The 22,723-nt window shown below is 40.2% G+C and overlaps 1 protein-coding gene across 3 annotated transcripts in view; it reads left to right on the top strand.

Annotated features, from left to right (window-relative positions):
• The window catches only part of epha7 (eph receptor A7), a 123,727-nt gene that overhangs the window by 5,567 nt on the left and 95,437 nt on the right, over positions 1-22,723 (top strand). For all 3 annotated transcript variants that reach the window (XM_032584398.1, XM_032584400.1, XM_032584401.1), the window contains exon 4: positions 21,065-21,220. In XM_032584398.1, coding sequence (XP_032440289.1) covers positions 21,065-21,220 — 156 coding nt within the window. The remainder of the gene's footprint in view (positions 1-21,064; positions 21,221-22,723) is intronic.

The following is a 22,723-nucleotide window of genomic DNA, read 5'->3' as shown; positions in this document are numbered from 1 at the left end:
GAAAAAAAATCTGTCTTTGTCAAATCCGACCTTTGGAGGATTTTAGGACTAGGTGCCATAGATTTAATTGGCAACGTAGCTGTTTCTATTTTTTACATCCATTTAATTTGATGGACATGTCCTAATTTCAGATGAGCACCAGTTCTCGTACAGCAGTTATTCTCCTAAGACAAGCCTGTTTTAGGATTCCATGATAATAACAGTGAGTAAAATATCCAGCTGACATGTTGGTGCAGGTGGACTTGGTGCTTTTAGCTGTCAGTCATTCCATTTGAGAACCCCCTGTGTGGAGCGAAAGACCTTCTCCAAAACTTGTTGTGATCCACTCATTCATCACTCTCTGCAAAGAGGGACCCCTTGTCTTTCACTTGTGTCCACCCCCTTCCCTCTTCTCAGTGTGTCTTTAACTCTTTGTATTGCAGTAAATGTCACTCAGTCTCTGCGCCCGCTGCGTTCGTTCGGTGGCCTCCGTGGAGGGAGTGTTGAAAAAGGCCCGTTGAAGTGTCCCAGCAGCCTGCCAGGGTTTCATTTTGCGAAGAAGCGTGCGTTGTGAAAATAGCATCCATTCATCCCCTGGTTCTGTTCAGCACTGTCTGCTGGTTGTGGCGGAGCCACCGAGTCATTCAGACAGAACGGGCCCTTGTTGGGGGACACTCATGTCTTTGTTTGACTCAATACCGAGAATGGATGTTGTCTGATTTTGACACATCACTACCAGCGCCTGTGAAATGATTAACTAGTGACCCTCGGCCAAACAAGGAAACCGACTGTGACGGCTAGAGAACAGATAAAATGCTTCACATCTTGCAGCTATTTCTCTTAGTGCATGCTAACAGGAGAATTAATGGGATACTGCAGCATCCTGTAGATGCTGGCCCCATCCGTCTTGACTGTCTAGGACTTAGACAGAAGTTAGTTGGAGACTGATTGATGATTGAGCCCCCAGAGGGAAGGGGCAGAGCTTCATCTCCCTGAGACAGCTAACATGCATAGAAGCCAGTTGGCAGTTGGAGTAGCCAGGCCCAGCTTCAGGCATGGAGATAAAGTTTTGTTTAGCATTTCAAATGAAGGCAGGAAGCCAAGTGTCATGGGTCCTCATATGTCTTGATGTTCCCTCTGATTGATAAGGTGAGGATTTAATGCAGCAAATGACTGCCTTCTACTGCTCCCACAGAGCTTAATTATGCAAATGACAGGTGTGTGCTGAACCCACAGGAGACCCAAGTGGACCTAAATCACTCGGAATTGGAATAAATTGGTGATGGATGGGATCCTGTCACAACCGTGTGCTTGCTATGAAGAGCTTCCCAGGGCTTTTCCTGTCTGTTGTCCTGACCTGGCAGGTAGCAGTCAAACACACAGATGGAGCATTCTTTGCTCAGGTTCCTACTTCCAATAGAGTTGACAATGTTAGAAAATTGATTGCTTAGGGGCGGAGTCCCAAGATATTTAAATGAAACCAAAAGGAATTGAACTGAACTGAGTAATGAAAAGAGAACCTAAGTCATTGATCATGTAAAATGAAAATAATATGCTGGCTCCTCTGAAAAGTGAAGATTTAGCCTTTGGCCCAGTTGACAGATGAAACTCTCAATCTGAATTGTTGGTCAGAGAGAGTAGAAAGGTTTTTATCTGTTTGTTAGAGGAATAAAGACATAATGCAAGTTTTTTTTTTAAATTTATTGTTTGATTTGTGCAAACTAACTGACAGATAAAACCAACATTTTTAAACACTAACTTTTCAGAAAATATTTTGGATGTTTTCTGATTAGTCATATATACTAGAGTCTTAGAGGAATTATGTTATCATATAACTTTTTGTGTGTAAAAAGCTAGAACCTTATTTCTGTTGCTTTGACGTGGTTAAGAGTCATCTCAACTCTTTATCTCAATTTCTCCACTAGTAGAGGGACAAAAATGTATTTTTGTAGAATGTAAAAAAAAAACAGATCACATTTAGTTTCAGATTATTATTCCTATAGACAATCCTGACTACATTACCATATTTCTTTGTGGCTTTTTTGCTCTAATGTCTTCTCATTAGTAAACAAAACCACTGGTACTTCCGCTTAGGAATGGACAAGCAGAAAGTTAGAAAATGGGGTTTGGCAAGCAGAGAGGAAAACTATTTATTGTACTTTCACGTCCAGACCCTCACCCTCTCTCCTTTCAAATATACATTGTGAATGAGGAGAAGCAAAGGGAGGACATACACACGGTTTGGTCCGTGCCAGCTGTGCTTTCCGTGGAATTTAGCAGCACTGTCAACACATCAAATTAAACAAAATGCCTCATTTTAGAAAAATCTCTGAGTCTGGGGCTCGGAGGCTTGGTAAATATTTGTTCTCAAGTGTTATGTGATAAAGAAACAATGGGCTGGCATATACACTGAGAAGGCTGCATCACAAAACACATAATACATTAATATTCAGGTCTAGCAGATGTTGGGGCTGTTACTCGAATGCAAACGGTGTGTACCTAATGGAACATGGATCCTGTCCACCTTTCTTGGATTGTGAAAATGTTGCAATAAATCATTATCAAAATTTTTGTCTCATGAGTCTCAGGGCAACATTTTTAGATCAAATTTTTATTTGCCAAAAAAAGTGATTTTGGCACAAAATAAAAATCTCACCATCTCTTTTTTTCTCAAAGATATTTTAGGCAAAAAGATATTGTTTTGCCACAATATCTTTTGCAAAGATATTGTGCCCAACACTTTTGGCAAAAAATGACATAGGACAAAATATTAGGAAGGTGACGACATAGAATAAGACAATGCTTTAAATTAAGCTGAAGTTTTACAACTGAACAAATAAATGAGTAAAACATGTAAATGAATGTACCGATAAAGGACATTAATAGGACTGGCTTAAATCCATGGAGGATGGATCTGGTTGAGGTTATGGATAAAACAGATGTCTAGGCTGAAAATGGGGAGGTAATTTGTTCCATGAAAAAGTTGAGTAAACGTCTCAACCAAGTTTCAACATTTATTGGATGTTGACATGCAGATGTTTGAAGTCTCTCTTTTCAGGCATAATCATGTCTGTTGTGCTCAGGCCTCATGAATCATATCTAATTATTGTAAGTATCTCACAGCACTGCCCAACATTTCCTAGAGGTGTTTCATCAACGCTGTGTCATCTGTTTTATGAACCAAAGTGTGGTTAAGAGAAGTTTAATGCAAGCATGTCACGGGACTGATGATGAGAAATTTACAGCAGTTTTGATGGGAAAATTCTGATTCATGTTGATCAACGGGGATTTTGTGTCCCTGAGACTTTCTGACTTTCATTTTGTCAGTACAGGACAACCATGCAGACATGTCTTCTTATACACCAATATTCTCTCCCCTTTTTATTCTTCAAATAAGGAACATTTATCTCATACATTGATATCATAATCAGAATCTCATAACCAATATGGAGGTGAAAATAGTTTTCATGCAAGACTGTTGGGACCAGTCATAGATGAAGAGCTGGCTTTTAGTATCAGTTTGTACTTTATGGAATTTTTCTGTGTTTTTTAATTCTTACACATTTTAGTTGATTCCTGTTAAGCTGTGCTATGGTTTCAATTATTTTTTTTCTCCTGTTGAGTACATTTACGTGACGGATGACTGTCAGGCTGAAGGCTCCTTAGACGTCTTCATTCACCAGACTCATTTGCAGAACTGAGCAACATTGCAAGCCAGCACATTAGAAATAAACTTAGAAACATTACTCTTTTTCATAAAGCATTTGGAGAGAAAATCTAAAATTAAGACAGTCATCAGATTTCTGATATTTATTGAAAGTCAAACATCATTTTCTTTGTCATGGGGCATGGATGTTTTGTTGGTGTTTATGCATTCCAGCCTAAGACTTCTTTTCAAATGTGAATTGGACATGACTATTTTAAATTTAGCAAGTGTAAAAAAGTGACGGCTTATTCTTGGAATCTGACCTGCCAGGCCTAATTGGAGACCCTACGCCGCATCACGTGAAGGGAGATATTCCAAGAAAACATTTCTCATTCTCACACATACAAAGCCAGATGGTTAGTTATACTTTGTAAGCCCCAGAAAAGGAGACCTTTGTGACTTTATGTCAGATAATGTTATTTCCAAGGTGACGCCAAGGTTCACATTAGACCATGCATGAGGTCGGTGAATATTATCTTCATTTACACATGGCTGCAGACCGGCACAAGAACACAATGGAGGCCTGCCGGTTGTGTTTAGTAATGTGAGCACCCTGGTTGACAGGACACTGTCAAGAAGAAGATGGATGATCGCAGCAGTTGACCCCTGATCACCAGAGGAGTCACCTCTCTGTGCCCCTCCCCCCTGCATGACAAAGGAGCCCTCCCTGCAGTGCAGAGGCTCTCATCTCCACTTGCACTAACAGGTTCAGACATCTCCATCGATCCCTGCTTTCAAACCTCTTGCCATTCTAAGCTTTTGCCCTTTTTAGCTATCCAAACTGTGGCACAGATGTCTTTTTTGTAATTGGTTGCCTACTGGCTTCTTGAGAGGGATGTGATCAGACAGGCGAACTCCATGTCAGAAGACAATGGCTTTGGTGTTCCGTGTTGTGTCCCTGTGGCATGAAGGTGAAAGTGATATGTGAGGGGGCCCTGGGGTCTCGCTACTGCAAGAAGCAGCAGGGAGCGCTGGGTTGTCAGTGGAGCTGCTCCTTTGGGAAACCTCAGACCCCTGGCTCTGTGCTTCAATCTTCCTTTAAGAGGAAAATCAATAACTTATTACATAACTGCACAGTTTCTTCTCCACCAACATTCAGAGAGGTGGAAGCAGAACTTAAAAAGTGTCAAGGTGGCTTTGTTGCAGAAAATGCAGCTGCTTCTGTCAGAATTTCAGAGTTTCTTCCAAACACCAGTACTACTGTTTAATAATAACCAAGCATGGGAATAATTATGAATCATGCAAAGTAGGACTGGGTGATATGGCAGAAAAACGTAAAAAGACATAAGTATTTCATATCAGTCAATATAAATTTTTAATGATTAGTTTTTTGTTTTAAATATCCAAAAATGCTGCCAAACTGGTTTTGTCTTTTATTTACAATTTCCTCTTGAGCTATTGTATGTATTTTCTCTTTTTACTCCATCCTGTTTTTATCATTATTAGTTTTAGGCAGTTATGGAACATGACTGGCTAAAAAAAAGAAAAAAAAAAGAAAAATGAAACTTCTCACACATACTGTGTGTATTCCATGAACCTCTCTGACTGTGTATCTGGCGATACTTGAGGATTAATAGTCGAGTTTACAGATTGCCAACACTTCTCTTGACAAATTCCTTCTTTTCCCACAACTGTAATTGATACAAGCAAGTCTGATGAGTTTGTTGAGTGCCTAGCCCCATTTCTTCTCCACCAGGCCCGCCACCACACAACCGTCAGTGCTGCACCGAGAGCAGCAGTCACAGTACAGGTCGTTTCGACTGGTTCCACTGACTCTCAACATTATCAGTTCCGTGTTGCACACAACACAGTTCAATGTGATTGCTGTTTCCTGTATGAGTCAGTTCATCACAAAGTACGCATCTGTGGTCACAAAAACTTCTCTCTGTGCGGGAGTGTCCGACGGATGTCCGGATTGAATCGGATTCAAGTTCGCACACCTCTGGAGTGCGGTAATGTTGGGCATTTACTCAACAGCTTGTTGCTAGGCAACCAAAGAGCCACCAGCCTTGTTTACCTGGGCTATGAGGGGTTGAGCGGCTAAAGCCTTGCTATTCCCTACATCCCCCATAATTCTTTGAGGTTCCAGAGCAGTGAAATTATCGACATTCTATTGGATGCAATTTCTTTTGATGCTGATCACTTGTCTATTGCAATCATTAGCTATTGTTATTGTTTTATCGCACAGTCCTATGGTTTGCTCTAAGATGCAAAGTCTAGTCGTAGTTTATTTGCACTGTTGCCATTTAGCAAGAAGGTCTTACATTTGATTCTCAGTCTGGGAGTCATTGCGTGTGGTTTGCATGTTCCAATCAAACATGTATGAGTTTGGAGGGATGAGCTAGCTTGACATTGTTCTAACTCTTTTTGTTGCATCTGTGATGGGGTGGCCGGACTAACACAGGCTGCATCAAGGTCAGGAGGGTTGGCAGGCACAGGAACAATCCAGAGATAATGCCCAGTTGCTGACTGGGGACATTTTTAGCAGCGGTTTTGCTTGGGCTGCAGGGTGCTTTGGGTTTGTCACACTTGTGGATCCTGTTCTTTCATTCCCATAATGGAGAGTTCAATTCTGTCTTGCAATGTCTGTCAGCACAACTCCTTTTTTTAAGCCATATCATCCATTAAAGGTATCTGCCCGGTCACCCTCAAGGGCCCACTCTCCTGTTGTCATGTGAGTTAAATGAACGAAACAAAAGACGATTAGGCAAGGGTATTTTCCATGTCACTGAGAAGCGGATCAAAAAAGCGAGGTCCTCTTAGTAAGACAGTGTGCAGATTCATGACACAGCAGAGCCAGAGAGAAAGGCCATCATTTTACTGCATTTAATTTTGGAGTGATTTTCATTTTCTATATCCAAATCCAAGCAGGAGTTGAAGGAGAGAGACGACAGGTGTTTAAGTTTGGTCTTTGGCATTTGTATTGATGTATGCAGCGACTAATGGAGTTGAAGCAATCATGTTTTTTGAGATTATATTCCTTCTTTTATATCTCCCTTTTAACCACAGCAGATATGTTTCTTTAACAACATTCACTTCATGGTCTTTCACTTATTTTAAGTTAAGATTAAAATGTACCTTTCTGCATATCTGTTCTGAGATAATTACCTCCTGCCAGATAAAATGAAAGTGAGCAAGAATCACCTGCAGTTTCGCAGAGGACTGTAAGGAGGCATTTTTTAAAGAATCACTATCAGCAGGAAAAGCTGTCTGTTGCTCCGAACAACAGAAAATAAGATCAACACATTTACAGCTGCATCTTTTAAGAGTAAAAATTAAATTAAATACTCTGAATAATCTGACATCCTGGAGTCAATTTAGGGTCATGATGCTAAATTGAACTGTCACGAAATTTGAAACAAGCATAAGTATGTTTTCTTTGGAAAGCTAGTCAAACTTTTTCCACATTTAAGAACTGGCTATTGTATTAGTTTTACTCAAACCACAGCAGAATTAGTTTAATTTTCAGAAGAACTTAATCAGAGTGTGGCTTTGATCTTTGCTGTGTACATCCGAGCCGGTGCTTCCTTTGGGTTTTTCCTTCTTAGAGGGCGAAGCTTGGTGCCCTCCAACACAGTGTAAGGGAATGCTAATCTTCTCATTGTTTCTCACAGAAAGCTACTTATCTCCTGCTAAGCACAGGTACCTCGGATGAATGGCCTGGTTGTGTGGACGTGTGGAACTCGGCAGACAGACGGAGCCTTCTCCCGTATGTGTAGGGTTGGGGAGAGGATCCAGCATAATGCCAACTCAGTCTTAAGCTGCTTCTTACAAGTTTCAAGGCTTCCTTTTTATTCTGCTTATGGTTTCATGGACACTGTGACCTTGCTTCTCCTGTTCCTCCAAACCGGGGGGAGTTGTTGAGGAGAAAAAGTTGGTGTTTGAAACATGATCTCTGTATCATGGGCAATAAATTAGCAAAGACTCTGAGCTTTTGTGTTTTGATTTGTTTTGTGAGCCTGAAATGCTTCCTACATCTTTGGTGTGAAGATACTAGTAGGCCAGGGATTATAACTAATGATCCATACAATTCAGCCCCCAAAAAGATATTTACCCACAAAAACCAAGTAGAAAAGTAAGTCAGGCTATTAAAAACAGGTTAAAATATCACAAAGTTTTTAAATTAAATTACAGATTGCCATTTTGCCTTCAGAAGCATTTGATTTGATTTTACCCCAAACTAAGTGGTAAATGGACAGAACTTCTTCTGTGTCTTTTTTACTTGTAACAACTTGTTACTTGTAACAAGTTGACTCAAGTGCTAGTGCCTTTAGACCATGAGTCTGGCTCACTCAAGAACACAGGTCAGTTGACAGCTTGGTGCTATGCCCAAGGGAACAACTACATCTGGTCAGGGAGGAAGATGGAACTGAACCTACAGTTTTCCAACCACTGTGGCCACTGAGCCAAACCAGTATTCCAAAGGCCAGTCGATGGCTTCCACGGCATGTACAGTGCATTCGGATTCAGAGTGCAAATTAGGGTTTGACATAATTAGGAAAACATTAAGCATTGTACAAGATTGTTTAATACTAGCCATGTTAATTGTTATTCATCAAACCTCACTCTTCATTTGTCTTTTCTGTCATGTCTCCTTGTTATTTTTTTTATTTATTTATTTTTTTCTCAGAGTTTTTTGCGGCGCTAGTGGCTCGTATTTTTTCTACAGTAGGCAGACAGGAAGGAGGGTGAGGAGAGGGGGGAAGACATGCGGCAAAGGTCGTCGGGACTGGGAGTCGAACCCGCGACGTCCGCGTTGCCTCCAAACGTGGGGCGTGCTAACCCCCTGCACCACCACAGCACGCCCCCTCCTTGTTATTTTTGATATATTTTAGCATTTTGGCTACTTTCATCTTTATTTGGTTAGTCCATCCAAATGGCTAAAATATCATTGGCATGAAGAGTGTAAGATGATTCTTTACATTAATCAGACAAGTGTAGCGAACTGCACAACTAATGCACATGCAGTCCCGTCCTGCTCCCTGTGCTGCTCAATCACACATTTCAGAGTATTTGCATTTGACTCACACTGCAATTACAATAAGACATAAAATGGAGCTGGAGTATGTTGAGCAAAATCTAAAAATTGGAGAAGTTACACCAGTAAGCTAACAGAGTGCAAATTCAGAAGTCTGGAAGTATCTTAAACTAGTAGTTGCCGTGACGTGCGGTCAGGGGAGGCATGTGAGGCCTGGCTTCAAGGAAAAATAATATACGATGATAAGATAATTTATATTGCTATTTTCACCCAATGGTTTGTACTATAAACTATTTATTTAACTTAGCAAATGTTGATAATTTTTTCTTCAAAAATCGCTGAAATTTCGCAGTTTCCCATTCAAATGCTTGGAAGCACAGCTGGTGAGGAAGCAGTGAGCTGAGCCTCACCTGGGATTACACAACTTCTCGCAAACTGCGCCGGCTACCATTCGATGGGAGAATGTTCCTCCTGTCTGTATGTTGCCAATAAAATATATGAACTGATTTTCCATAATTTAGCTTATGTACAGTGTTTTTTGTCCCCAACTGTGTGTGTAACGTGATTCGTGTGCTGAGGAGCGATCAGAAACGGCAGAGAATAGACACGAGGTGAGGCAGGCAGTTCTCTTGCCTTATGGCAGGGGGCGCTCATGATCCCAGACATTGGTCTGGTGACTCCATGACTGCAGAGTAAGAGACAGTGAGCTAGGATACAGTCAATAAGTCAACTGCAACAATAGCTTTATTGTTTTCTCCTCTCTTCTGACGTGAACATGGATGACTACATTTCTGTACTTAAACAGTTTTCTAAAGTGGATTTTCAATCGAAACAGGAAATAATACTAAAGAACATCAGAGCTGAAAGGTTTGCTTCAAACTATGAGACAGGGTACCCGGTCTTTTAGTTTGACCGGGGTACCGGGTCAAACTAAAAGACCAGGTATACAAGACTGGCTTTGTGAATGTCCTGCTAGAAACAGCCTTTTCTGCTTTCTTTGCCATCTTTTCTCAACGTGTGGTACTGTGTGAACTCAGATGGGACTTTGTGACTTAAATAATTTGCCAAGAAGCCTCACCAAACATGAGTGCACTAAAGCCATTTGGGATGTCGAGGATAGACTTTGGATGAAGGGACATTTTTGTGCAGAATGAGCGGCGCATGCTTCATTTATAGTAAAGGTAAGACTGTAATAAAATTTTGTCATTCAGTTTTTTAATGTAATGTGCATGTTGTGGGCTACAGTTTAAAGAATTCAGAAAAGAAATAACCTGCAAACTGCTGTTAGCTAATAGCAGCAGTAGCTATCTACCACAGCGATCATTTATTAATGATCGCAAAATAAACATTAAGCCTAAAACCATGCTACTGCAACAGACTGAATGTACTGTTTTTTGTGTGCTAAATATTTAAGTGTTTTTTGGTGTTGAATCCTGAAACATGAAGTGTTGTCGGTTGCTATGGCAACTAGTCTGGGTGTACTTAGGCCAATGCAGACAGTGAGAAAGAAGTGGTTTTGAGTTGTACTTCAACAGTTTTTTTTTCAAAGAGACGTGTTGGCTTCATCCAGTGCAGCAAATGTGCTGCTTTTGTCTTCTATGTGGTCAGGTTGGATTTTTTTAGGCCTGATCTAAACTAATGGAAGGCTTTACAATCTCAAGACTTACAACTAATCACCAGAGATAAACTGTCAAAATATCAAAAAGCTGCTTAGCAAATAAAGAAAGGGTTTTGTTGTCTGAATGACAAGTAGACAAGCAGTACTAGTTGTTTAATTACATGTACAATGATTTTCAATTGAAGCACATTTATGATATTGATCTTTTTGTTTATTTTATGTACTGCATATTTATATTATAACAAAACAAATACTGGCAAAGAAATATTTCAGCATCACCATATTGGTGAAAATGCTAGTAAATGCATTTGGTCTAATAAATATTCATTCTTCAAGGTACACTTAAACTGTTCTAATAGTTTTAATACTGGCCGTTCAGTGACATGAGTTGAGTGTTTCATTGATTTAGAAGGAGAAATACACCCAGCCAGAATTCTCACAGGTTTGCATGTCTGCATTGCTCTAAATTACTCACAAGATGTAGAGACTCTTACATCGGAGGGGAAAACACCACAGGCTTTAGTCCATAAAAGAGATGCAACCATAGTTCAGCGTGCATAAAAGGCCAGTAAACAGAGCCTGATGAATGTCCACACTGAGGCCTACTATTTATTGAGGCAAAGAACATAAGTCACATCTAATCAGAGCAATGCAAGCAGGCCCAGGGCAACATTAATGCTTAAGAAATAAGCTCTGTGTGAGCTATTGACAGCCCTCTGTATAGTCAGAACACCCGGTCATGGTCCTAACTGCATGCCTTGAAAGTGAAGCTGAAAAACATAAAATAGGAGTTGGGCTTTTAAAAGGCATTTCATGCTTGTCAGAGCATCCAGCTAGACGTGGGGCTTTTTGAAACAGATGACAGAGAATGCTTATGACGGTCTTAGCAGTGGATCCCATTGTGATAGACGCCATCAGATGAGTTTTTTCCATTTTTTTCTCCGAAGAGTTTTTTGCGGCGCTAGTGGCTTGTATTTTTTTGACAGTAGGCAGACAGGAAGGAGGGTGAGGAGAGGGGGTAAGACATGCGGCAAAGGTCGTCGGGACCGGGAGTCGAACCCGTGACGTCTGTGTTGAGGACTAAGGCCTCCAAACGTGGGGCGTGCTAACCCCCTGCGCCACCACAGCACGCCCCCATCAGATGAGTTTAAAGGCGAATTGGCTTTTTTTTTTTGCAAGGAGTGAATGAGTGAATGATTTAATTTGCTCTCACACCAGCTTATCTTACACACTGATTGTGTTTAGACAACAGATGAACCTGCCAAGGGGAGAAGAATTGAGCTGCCAGGCCTTCTCTAACCCCTGTTACTCCCACTCACCTAGTGATGTGTCAGTTAGTCCCAAGCTGGAATACATTTTGGGCTCAAGGGTAAAGTTACTACTTAAAACAAGGTGCCGAAAAGAACAACTCTTAGAGAAGCATGGATGCAAACTCTTGCATTCCATTTTCTTGGTACAGGTTTGCATTCATACAAACATGACTGCTCATCACTATGTCATACTTTATATTTATGTAGACAAACTTCTAAGTATCCTCTTCACTTTCCTCTTCACTTGACAATTTTATCTCCAGTCATAGTTGGAGATCCCATGGGATTTGGGTGTTGGGAGGCTCACTCCCCCCAAATCTTGAAAAAGTGTAGAATCTCCCCTCTCCCTCCTTCCCTCCTCCCAAATAAATAATAAAAGAAACTTTTTGTGTGTAAACAGTATTAATATGAGAAACAAAGAAACAAAGAATGAAGTAAATCTTCCATTCATCTAAGATAAAAATAAGGGTGAACTTTTAGGTCCTCCCTGCCACTGTTAGAATAATGGTTTAGTCCAATGTGTAGGAGGAGCAACAATAGAACCCCAGGCTCAGTTAGAGCGTCTGAACTGAGGAGCTATCTGTGGCTCTGCAGCACAAACAAAAGTAAAAAAAAAACTTCCTGTGATTAAATACTTAAAGCAAAAGACATGTAACACATTTTATTTTCTTTCACTGCTAAGAAACACATTAACAATAAAAATTCATTATTGCATTACTTTAGCTGAATGATGATAAACTGCCTTGTTATTGCTTGGAAATCAAAACCATCAAACCTGGCTATTGCAATGAGAGAGTTGAGCTTTCTTTTTATCAAAGGTAGCAAATATTTCAATCATATTTAGCTCTCTAACTCTTATGTTAATGAGAGGAGTCTGAAACGAGAGGGAGGGGCTGAGCCTTTTGAGTGGCTGACAGCTCAGTGTGTGGGAGCTGAGAGCAAAGGAGAGAGAAAGCAGAGCAGCTGACAATAGATTGAAAAAAAGAAAGTATGCCTTCATTTCTTAACATCTTCAACATACAGCTTTCCAAAGCATGAAATAAAATCTGAATATTTTTTTCTAGAAAACACTGGTGGTTTGGGGCAAAATTTAAGCTATGATACTTTCCAGATATTCATTATTTCTACCTATTGTAGGTTTTCAGTCATCCAGGACATGGAAAAACCAAAAACGTTTTAAAAATAGAGCAACGTAACAAATTTGAATAATGCATAACTTACACTGAGGGACAGTACAATAAAACCAATGTTTATGAGTAAACAAAACTTGGCTTTATTTAGATCCTAACAGTTTTGTAAAAGTGTAGCAGAGAATAGATCAGTGAGACTGAACCAAAGTCATATCTAAACATTTAAATTTTAGTTTGACTTGTATGGGTCTCAACAGTTTGTTTGATGATGAAAACAACACATGTGCATTGCCACTTAATAGTCAATATTGGTCTACATTAAAAACCTTTCATATAAGAGATATGTGACTAATAATGGACATTTTAATATTATTGTAATAATTATATTAATGTGACTATTAATAAATATATTAACGTGACTACTAAGTACGTATTAGTCATGCAATTTCAACCCACAATAATTACCAATTATTCAGTATACTCTATGCAGTGCTGATAAAGTTCTAACTGTACATTTTATGTTAAATTTTACTATATGTTTGCCGACTCCACTAAATTGCTCTAAGAAATCTCCTTGTTTTCTGTCCCATTATTATGAAATGGAATTTCTTCCCTTCTCTCCAGCTTAGCTAAGCTAGGCTGCAACAAATGATTTGGACATGTAGAAAAATTCTAAAGCATCAAGGTAACAACTCTAAGCTTCTGTTCATTTGATGAAATAACAAATTAATTTAATATAACTGACCATATTTGTGCATTTTCTTCACATGGGGCAGCCATTTTACTAATGTGCTAAATGAATGCACATTATCTGATGTTAATATACACATCACATGGTGTTGTAGTCCAGAAGACCAGGTCATAAATAAAACAAATATAATTTTGTTTAAAATCAAATTACTGATTTTGTGGTGCTACTTTCTAAATATTTGAATTTAATTTTGTGATTTTTTTTATTTTTACATTATTAAACCCATTTACAAAATCCACATGTATAAGAATAAAAGATAAGAAAAAACAACAAGCAGACAGATTGAACACAAACTTGAGAGGTGAGAGGTTATCAGAATTTAATAATAAAATAAGGGATGATTTCTTACATTAAGGGACATGCTGGGACTCTGATCCTTGGCCTTACACTAAGATGGGAGCTTGTTGGTAAGGTATCATTTATGTGGTTCAATGTTGATTTCATTTCTCATTGCCACAACAAGCCAGACTTTTTTTTATCATCTATGAAACATGTTTATTGCTATTTCTATTATTTTGGGGTCACTTGTTGTTCTTTGTTTATCTTCCGGCATTTGGGGGTGTGGGATCTCCAGGACTTTTTGTACAAATAATTACAACTCGGTCAGTCACATAATTCCATAGTAATTTTCTTACCATATTTTTTTAAAGCAGACATTTTTTTAACAGTTACATAATTTAACATCTTAAACCTGTCACTTTCTGAAAATAAAATCTATCAGTGACAAAACAATCTACAGTAAATGTAACTACTTAGCACTGAGGCCAAATTGCTTTGGTAGAAAAATGTATTCGATAATAAAATAAGGTATGGAGAAAAATGGCATACGGAAAGCAGAACCATTACAAACAGCACATGGTTCTGTGCGAGCGCTCAGATGTGAATATTAAGATCAATCCTTCAAAGGAAATATAACTGCAGAGATTGCAAAGCCACAGGTGACAGGATGCATATTAAACCAAAGCTGTGTTTAGAGCTGATGCTTATAAGGACCTCAGAGGCCAGCCTTCGTTATCATTTTACAGAGAGCTAGTGTTTTTTGAAAAAAAGAAAATAAACCGTTTCCTTTATCGTGCTTGACCCGCTCCACCTGGCATTCATCAGCGGTGGGGCCAGCGTGTTGGTCCTGTCAGCTGCTCTCCTCCCTCTGCCTCTTTTATCACTCTAATGGGGTGCTATCTCCCATCCTGCTCTGCCCAGGTCTCCACAGCCATGGCTGGATCCCTTCTGCACACATTCCTTCCACATATGCCCGAGCAGATTTAACACATAATCAGGCCGGACGGGAGGGCGGGAGAAAGGGGGGAGGCCCCGGCCCTGACGGCACTCATCATGTGTAGACCAGGGAGAAAGAAGAGCCCACACTAGTCATTCTCACTTTGGTTCCAGCAGTCTCCAAACAACAAACAGAATCTCCCACAGTCTCACACTTGAATTCACTTTTAACCCTGTCCACAGCAATATTGAGAGGAAATATAATATCCCAGTTTCCATGCTTTGACCAGTTCTTTTCATTTGTGCTCAACACCAATAAACAATTTAACCTTGATTGGAGTTGTGCCTTGTAAGCAAATAAGGGAGGTTAGTTTTCAGGTCCTCCAAGACCACGTTTTTTTTTTGGTATATATGAGAGTTCCTTCCTCAATGGTTATTTTGTATTTTAAATTACACTTAATTATTCAGAGCTCTGAATATAAAGCAGATAATGTGTATATACTTTTTTCTTTTTATGACCCATCAACAAGCTTACAAATGAGCTTGTTGTAATGGGAATGTGGGATCCCTATGCAAATATACTGTATATATCAGTGCAAACACATTGACATGTGAGTCATTATGCTAAAAGCTAAGTAATCAGTACTGTGTCCTCATTCTTGGTACTTCTGGTGTGGATTGGATTTGGCCACCTTGTTTGTAAGTGGCCATGATAAGCATTAGCTCCACTAAGTCAGAGATTTTTGAGTATGTCTTGTTCACCAGTACTTGCAGCAAGAAGAGAACAATCAATAGCCAGATTGCAGGTTTGTTTGCAGTAATAAGCAAGTCCTTCGGTGAAGAAGGGGATGAGTTCAATGTGTTCTTGATTTACACATTGGACTCATTCCCTTCTTCACTGGAGGACTTGTGAAGAAGGGGACTTTGGTAGTGTCATGATGCTCAGTCTATACTGATGAAGACTCAACTGACCCCAGGATGCTGAGGGTCAGGGTTAGAAGTTGATGTCGAGGTGACAGTGCTACAGCAGCTTAACGTCCAATTCCCATCAGTCCACAGCTTTGTAAGGAACTTGTGTTTTCATGTATCCATCGATAGATTCACATAATTTAAAACCCATCATGGTAACATTGAATGGTAACAAGGATCTGAAAACTATTGTCCAATTTTTACTGGTGTTTAATTCTTGTTGATGGAGACATATTCCTCCTGAATGGTCAGATTTAGAACACAACTTCTCAGCAAAAGCAGAATGCTAAGACAAGAAAATAAACCTAAGTGCCATTATGTCACCTCCAGAGAAGGCCACTAATTATTTTCAGTATGAACAAAGAGGAGCAAGTCGGACTTGGTAAATAAGGAGTCGATTCTGTGCTTTCTGCTCCTTTGCTGTCCATTATCCAGAGAGTTATGACTTCCAAACTCTGAGAAAAATTGGATGCAATTCAGGAATTTTAAGATGCTCTGTTTATAGGACAAAGAAAATGAACCCGGTCTTTGGAAAATACTGAAATCCCCTCTTCCCGTTTTTGTGCATATGTGTCAGTGCAAGATAAAAAGACTTGGTCCTGCTCTCCAGGCTCTGATAGAGACATTGTAGCCACAGGAGTGTTTGATTATCTGTGTCCCACTAGTCTGAGGACCTGTCCTTTCCCAGGCTCTTTGTCCTCTCTCTTTGTAAAATTGCTCACTGCAGCTTGTCCGCCTAACATGAATGAATGAAAATGCTCGACTAGTGGAAGGGAAATTACTGATTGCTTTCTCTTTAGCCTGCTGAGGAACTGGCTCAAATGTAGCAGTATTTTTTTTCTTCGTCTACTAAACCTCAGCCTGCTTCTCAAGGGACTGACTTGTTTGTCTGTGTCGTAAATAAGCCCGTTGTTGGATCGGGTGGTGAGCTTTTTATAACTGACCTCTTGTCAACAAGTGCAAGCCTGCTGACTGACACCTTTTATCTTCTCAAGAAGAAGACCAGACTGGCTTAAAAGCCAGTTTCCAAACAAATCATTCTGAAACACTTCATCCTTATACGTGTAATTACATGATGGATGTAAGTCCTTCTGTCATAGTCATTGCAAGTATTAGAGTCGGGCCTTTTGTGCAATATTTTAACATGTTTGTGTCATTGTTTGCTCGTAAGGTGTCAGTCATTTTGTCAGATGGGAAGGCTACCGGGTAAACAGAGCCAACGTAATTGCTTTGCAGTTATTTCTCCTCAGATAGAAAGTGTTGCTGCAGGGACAGTCAACAAAGAACGCTCTCACTCTATCAACTGGCTTTGACTGAGAGCGTTCCTGCATCATGGAGAGGCAGGGAAAGGAGAACTCCTCGACAGACTGGAATGCTGGGCTGGGACGGCTATGTTTGTACTTGTCACTCAATGCACTGCCAGTTGTGGTGAGAGCTGCAGAAACACTTAGTTGCCCGTGTCATACAGCCGTTCGATTTTTGAGACCTCATTTGACGCCTTGTTGGCTCTGTAAACATTTCCGGCTGCTAAACTCAGCTGGGTGCACTGATAAACACATATACTGTCAGTGGAAAGAAGCAGAAACAGCAAATATGAGTAATTAAAAACCAGATTTCCCAGCATATAGGGAAATATTGAGTCATAAATATTTATTTGTGATCTAACTGGAAACATGGCAAGAGCGAAGGCAACGGAGGACAGATTTGCCAAACGGTTTGAGTTTAAACTCATCAGTTTTAGCAGATGTCTCTATTCATGAACACCATCAGAAAAGTCAACAGTAACCAGGCTTTTATTGAAAAATGGGATAAAACGTTCCTATTGGTGAGAGGAACAGTATGCGAGGCTGTCTCTTTCAGGTTGGATTAGTAAAAGATGTCCAAGCAGGACTGGAGTTGTGGGATAAAGTTGAACCCATTGTAAGGAAAAACAGATTTTCATATTTTGATTCATCTAACCCTAAAAAAAATATTCAGTTTATGGTGCTCACAGGAATTGAAAATAACTGCTTTTAAAAAACTTGCAGAGAAGTCACTTTCCAAGTCCAAGCACCTTGTTTACAGAGGTGCACCAATTGGCTGATACTCACTGAAAATCTGCCACTGTCCCCTTTGGTATCGAGCAAAATCGGAATCGGCAGGCCAGGTTTTAAACGATTTGTGATCAGCATAAGAACTGCAATCGATGTACCATTACTTGTTATGTAATGTTGTATGTTCAGTCACAGCAAAATGGGGAAAAATTTGGCATAAGCAATGTGCAGCTAAGAAATGAGCTAATGTGCATTATATGGTCACTAATTTAACCATATAATGCAGAAATGAAAGATTTTTTAAGACACTTTTTTGGCCCACATTAATTGGCTGTTACCTTGTGCCTCTGAGTAAAACCAAAACATATCGATATAAAATAAAGTCCTGTCTTTAAATCACTGGAAGCATTTAAAGAAAACACCCACCTGAAGAGGCTACATCATTTTTGAAGAATGGAGGATAAGCATATTACAAGTGGTAGCTTGTAGCTCATAGTTATACCTAGTTATAGGCTTAGTGCACTTAGCTCTTCTCCAAAAGCCTCCCACTCACTCTACTGTGGGCTGCAGATCCTCCTGTCTGCTGTCACTGTGGGAGTTAGCTTCAGTCCCAGCTGGGTTCTCCCCCTCAGCAGGCTGGCCACCCAGCAGATGAGCTCTTAGAAACCCAAAGGCAAACAGGCTCACCGCCTTATCAGAATGTTAAAATGGCTGGCATTCAGGCTGAAAGCTGCAGGATCCAGCCAATTTGAACCAGCTGGAGAAAGCCCTTCAGTGTCATTATGTGGCACTGTTTACACTGCAAATCAGACACTGCAACTACACGCAGCTTACGTTGCTGTTTCCTAAATATTATCTCTCGTCAGAACTTTACAAATGGTAAAAAAAAAGCTAAATATGATGAGTAAGCACTTGAGAGCTTTGTGAAGAGGTTTTGTGCAGTCAGCATTCAGGCTTTTCAAACTCCTCCTGGATCTGTTTTCAATTACCGGCTCACAAAGGTAAAGAAAGATTAAAGATAAAATCATGTCATTACTTCTTTTTTTTTTAAAGGCCTTGTTTCACAAGCTTGCAGCAGAGCAATAAATAGAGAATGACAGCGCTTTCATGTAGCCAAAGTCAGAATCCCCTCAGCTTCAGCTTTGGCGTCTTTTTCGTCCCTGAAAGTGGTAAAGCGGAAAACTCCGTCCTTCTCCTGCCAGAGCTGTCAGGAGGGCTGGTGGCTGAAGGAAAAGAAAATAAGCTGAACAAAAGAGGGGATCTGAAATCGAGGGGGAGTAAGAAGGATAATCATAGCCCTTTTACCCCAGTAGCTCATGAAAAATACATTTTAGTGTAATTTCATAGTTTGTATGCAGATCTATTCACTGAAGTATAGACTTCTTGAAGATTGTTTTGGAATCAGAACGATTTACTTACTTGTTTTTTCAAAGAACCCTGAGCTAACTTTTGTTGTCAACTAGAACATTGAAATCATGTGGCCTAGGTTGCAGTTCTTTTTACTATTCTTCACACACCAGTAGGCATTGGCTGCTATGAGATTCTCAAGGAACTGCATTGTATTAAGAGTGTCATTCTTTTCAGAATAATATTTAATGACAAAGGTTGTAAATATCCATGAAGACTCCTTCATGTTCATGACAGGACTTATGTTATGTATGACAGTGTCATGTCAGTCTTATGCACACCCCTTTAAATCAAGTGTTATCACATAAACTATTTAAAACACTCAACTAACCCTCAAATCAGAGTGATGGTTGTCATTCCAGGCCTAATCTTTCTACTACATGATAGAAGGTGAAAGACTCCTGCTGTTGCTTCTTCAAAAGCCAAAGATTGACCATTAATTGTTCTTTATACTAATGTCTGCATGTATAATATCTATTATATCTCACTGATGGTTCCTGTTCTAAACAAGTCAAAGCCCTCTGCTGACCTGAACGTTTATAAGAACAGAAATCCTCCAGTTTTATTCCCTCCCAGCTCCTCTTTATCCCTGGGCTTGTGCATCAGTGTGAGATCTGGGACGGCTGACTTTATGGCTCAGCTTGCCTTAGAGGACTGACTAGATCATCAACACTTGAAAGCAGAGGTTTGTTCTGTCTTGCCTGCTTCACGATGGGAACCCTGGTGTATTGCTGGGACTTTGTTTGTACAGGACTGATATCACCTCAAGACATTTAGTGATTTATAAGAACTGCTGAGATCATCATTGAATGGGATCCTGTTTGAAGCTGGCTCAGCTGGGTTATTTCAAATAAAAGTACTGGCAACATTCCAGGCATTTGTTGAATTTTAAATTAGAAATGATTTTTGTTTCAATATTAATGTTGGACTTTTGAGTAAGTAGTCTTGCCTTCCATTTTAGAGAAGTAACCTCAGGGCTGTTGATCTGAACATACAAACTTCTATTGTAACTCTTGGCCCATTATGTTTTATTAAAGAACTGTTAGCATAAGTTGTTGATTTTTCTATAAGAATTATGTGAACAACATTGGTTATAATTATAACTTTTCTGTTGTGAGTGGCCTTTTATATTTAGAGCACAGACAGGTGATGTCACACTGTGTGAATGAGAAAACAGTCACTAACAAACATTCACTAATAATTTATAGAGGAGACAAAATGATTAGAAACATCATTTTAAACTTTGTTAAGCATCTTAAATTAGCAATTAGCATGGTTTGTGTGTATTTCCTAGGGAATATAGATGCTAACCTTAACTCTGAGATCTGAGAAGCTGTAACCATTTTCAAAGACAGCATGATCCATGACTAGAGCAGATTTTCAAACTTTAAAAAAGACTAAATAGAACAAGTTTGTGGTACACTTTCTAGCCTTGTTATATTCTAAAAAACTTGCTCTCTTCCTCAAATGTCATAGAAAATATATACTTACATATTTGTCACATATTTGTCCTTTTAACTTAGTTCAGAACACCTCACTGGTGCTGAATATTGATAATTTTGAGTCTTCTTCACTCATAGCTGCTAGTGGATAGCTAACCTGTTGCGTTGGTTGACAGGAAAAGCATGGTATTTTTAGTAATGCTCAGTAATGAAACTGAAAAAAATAAAAACTATGAATTTTTTCTGAATGAGCTCAGGTCCCTGGTTAGACTTCATCTAAAATATTTTCACGCAAATTCAAGCTATGTAAAGTGACAGTTATCTGGATTAGATGTTTCTAAAAGCAGAATCTCATAGCTTCCAGCTCAACTGTGTGTGAACTTGCATTTCTTCACCTGTATGATGATTAAACTAAGGTTTTGCTACTAATCTCCACATGAATCCAAACAGAAGTTGCTTAAGTCATATAGTTCCTATTGAAAAGCAAAGCAACCTGTGTAATGTCCTGTTCGTTGTCTGTCCCCAGCATGTGGTCGTGGTTTCTACAAGTCTTCCTCTCAGGACCTCCAGTGCTCTCGCTGTCCGGCGCACAGCTTCAACGACCGTGAGGGTTCGTGGCGCTGCGACTGTGAAGACGGCTACTACCGAGCGCTCTCTGACCCGCCATCTGTGGCCTGCACAAGTGAGTCTGCCGGGCTGTTGCTAAGGTTAAAAAAAGAACGTTTAAGAAGCCACATGTTGGGGGTTGTGGGGGCTGGGGGGCCAACATAGTCCAGAGCCCTGATCCAGACCTGTTGAGTCAGTGTGCTAGCGGTCTCATGAAAGCTCCAGATGTGTTCTCTAGCAGCTCCTCTGCCTCCCAGCATGTCATCATAATTATGTTTGCAGGCTTGGGTGTCTGTTTTCTGTCTTAGCTCATTGCTAATGATGAGAGGAGCAATTTGCCATTTCCCGTCTGAAAGACTGCAATTACAGTCAGCAGCGGCGGCCCACGCAGCAGCCGTCCTTTGTCCTGGCTGGGGGAGCGGGTTTGTGACAGCCAGTGATGGCTTATTTACACAGGATGGGGGATTCAGGTTGAATTGGTGTAGTTCATTTGCTTCCAGCTCACATTCTCAAACATATTTATTTCAAAGTGATTTTTTTTTTGCTACTTCGCCGTCAGCTACTGTGCACGGGGGAGTGGCGCTCACCAGCAGGACCGTGTTAGCACTCTGCTTTATCTCTGTGGGTAAACAGGACCCCTAAATGAAATCTTTGCGCCTTTGTCTGTGTGCCTTCTCTCTGCTGATAAAGTATCACAGGACCCATGGATTGGCCTGCAGGCGCCTTGCGGCTGCACATACTTCTCTGGCATTCATTATGTTTATTTTGCACATGCATCTGTTGATTCCAAACAGCTGAAACAGCTGTGCATGTGCTGCCAGTACACATGCCTGGTCTGCTCTGCTGAGCAGTGCTGCTTTTTCCCAGTTCACACAAACTAGGGCAAGTCAGAATTTTTAATGTGACAGAGAGAGGCTGCAGGAAAGATATCTGACGCAAAGCGTTGCAGTGTGGAGCGTTGCACTGGCTTGTCTGTTCAGTGAATCAGAGAATCGGAGGAGAGGATTCAGTGGTGGAGTTTGGGGTTGGTTCTCGATCTTGCTTTCAAAACCTCACTGAGCAACATGTCTGTCTCTGCCTGCCCGAAAACTTGTTTCAGTCAAATTGTTACACCCAGGTGTGTTTAACTATGGAGGGGCTTCAGCTCTGTTGGATTCTTTAACCCTGCTCACTCTCCTCTGTTGTGTAAGATAAAATACACCAACAGAAAGGGATACATTTATATGATGGTTAATTGCTAACATGAGAAAAAGGATAATTGAAATAAAATAAGGTGATTTATTTTTTTCCCTAGAGCAGGAATTCCCACGAACATTACCTTTAAAATCTCCAAGCTCTGTCTTAGCGCTTTAGCTCGCTGTTTCCTGCTGGTGCGCCTTAGGAATTTGGACTCAGAGCATTTGGGTGTGTCTCAGACGGCTCCCCCAGAGAGGCAGGCATTTCCTTTTTGTCCTAATGTTCAGCAAAGCTAGCACTCAAACTTGAGCTGAATTTCTAACTGATAGTTAGAGAACTAGGAAATGGAATGTTGGAATACACTGTTATTCAGCCCAAAGCAGATCTGATTGTGTGCTGTGGT

Source organism: Xiphophorus hellerii, chromosome 15 (genome assembly GCF_003331165.1).
Source record: "Xiphophorus hellerii strain 12219 chromosome 15, Xiphophorus_hellerii-4.1, whole genome shotgun sequence".
Classification (NCBI taxonomy): domain Eukaryota; kingdom Metazoa; phylum Chordata; class Actinopteri; order Cyprinodontiformes; family Poeciliidae; genus Xiphophorus; species Xiphophorus hellerii.
The sequence above is the reverse complement of the archived record's forward strand: the minus strand, read 5'-3'. Positions and strand labels throughout refer to the sequence as shown.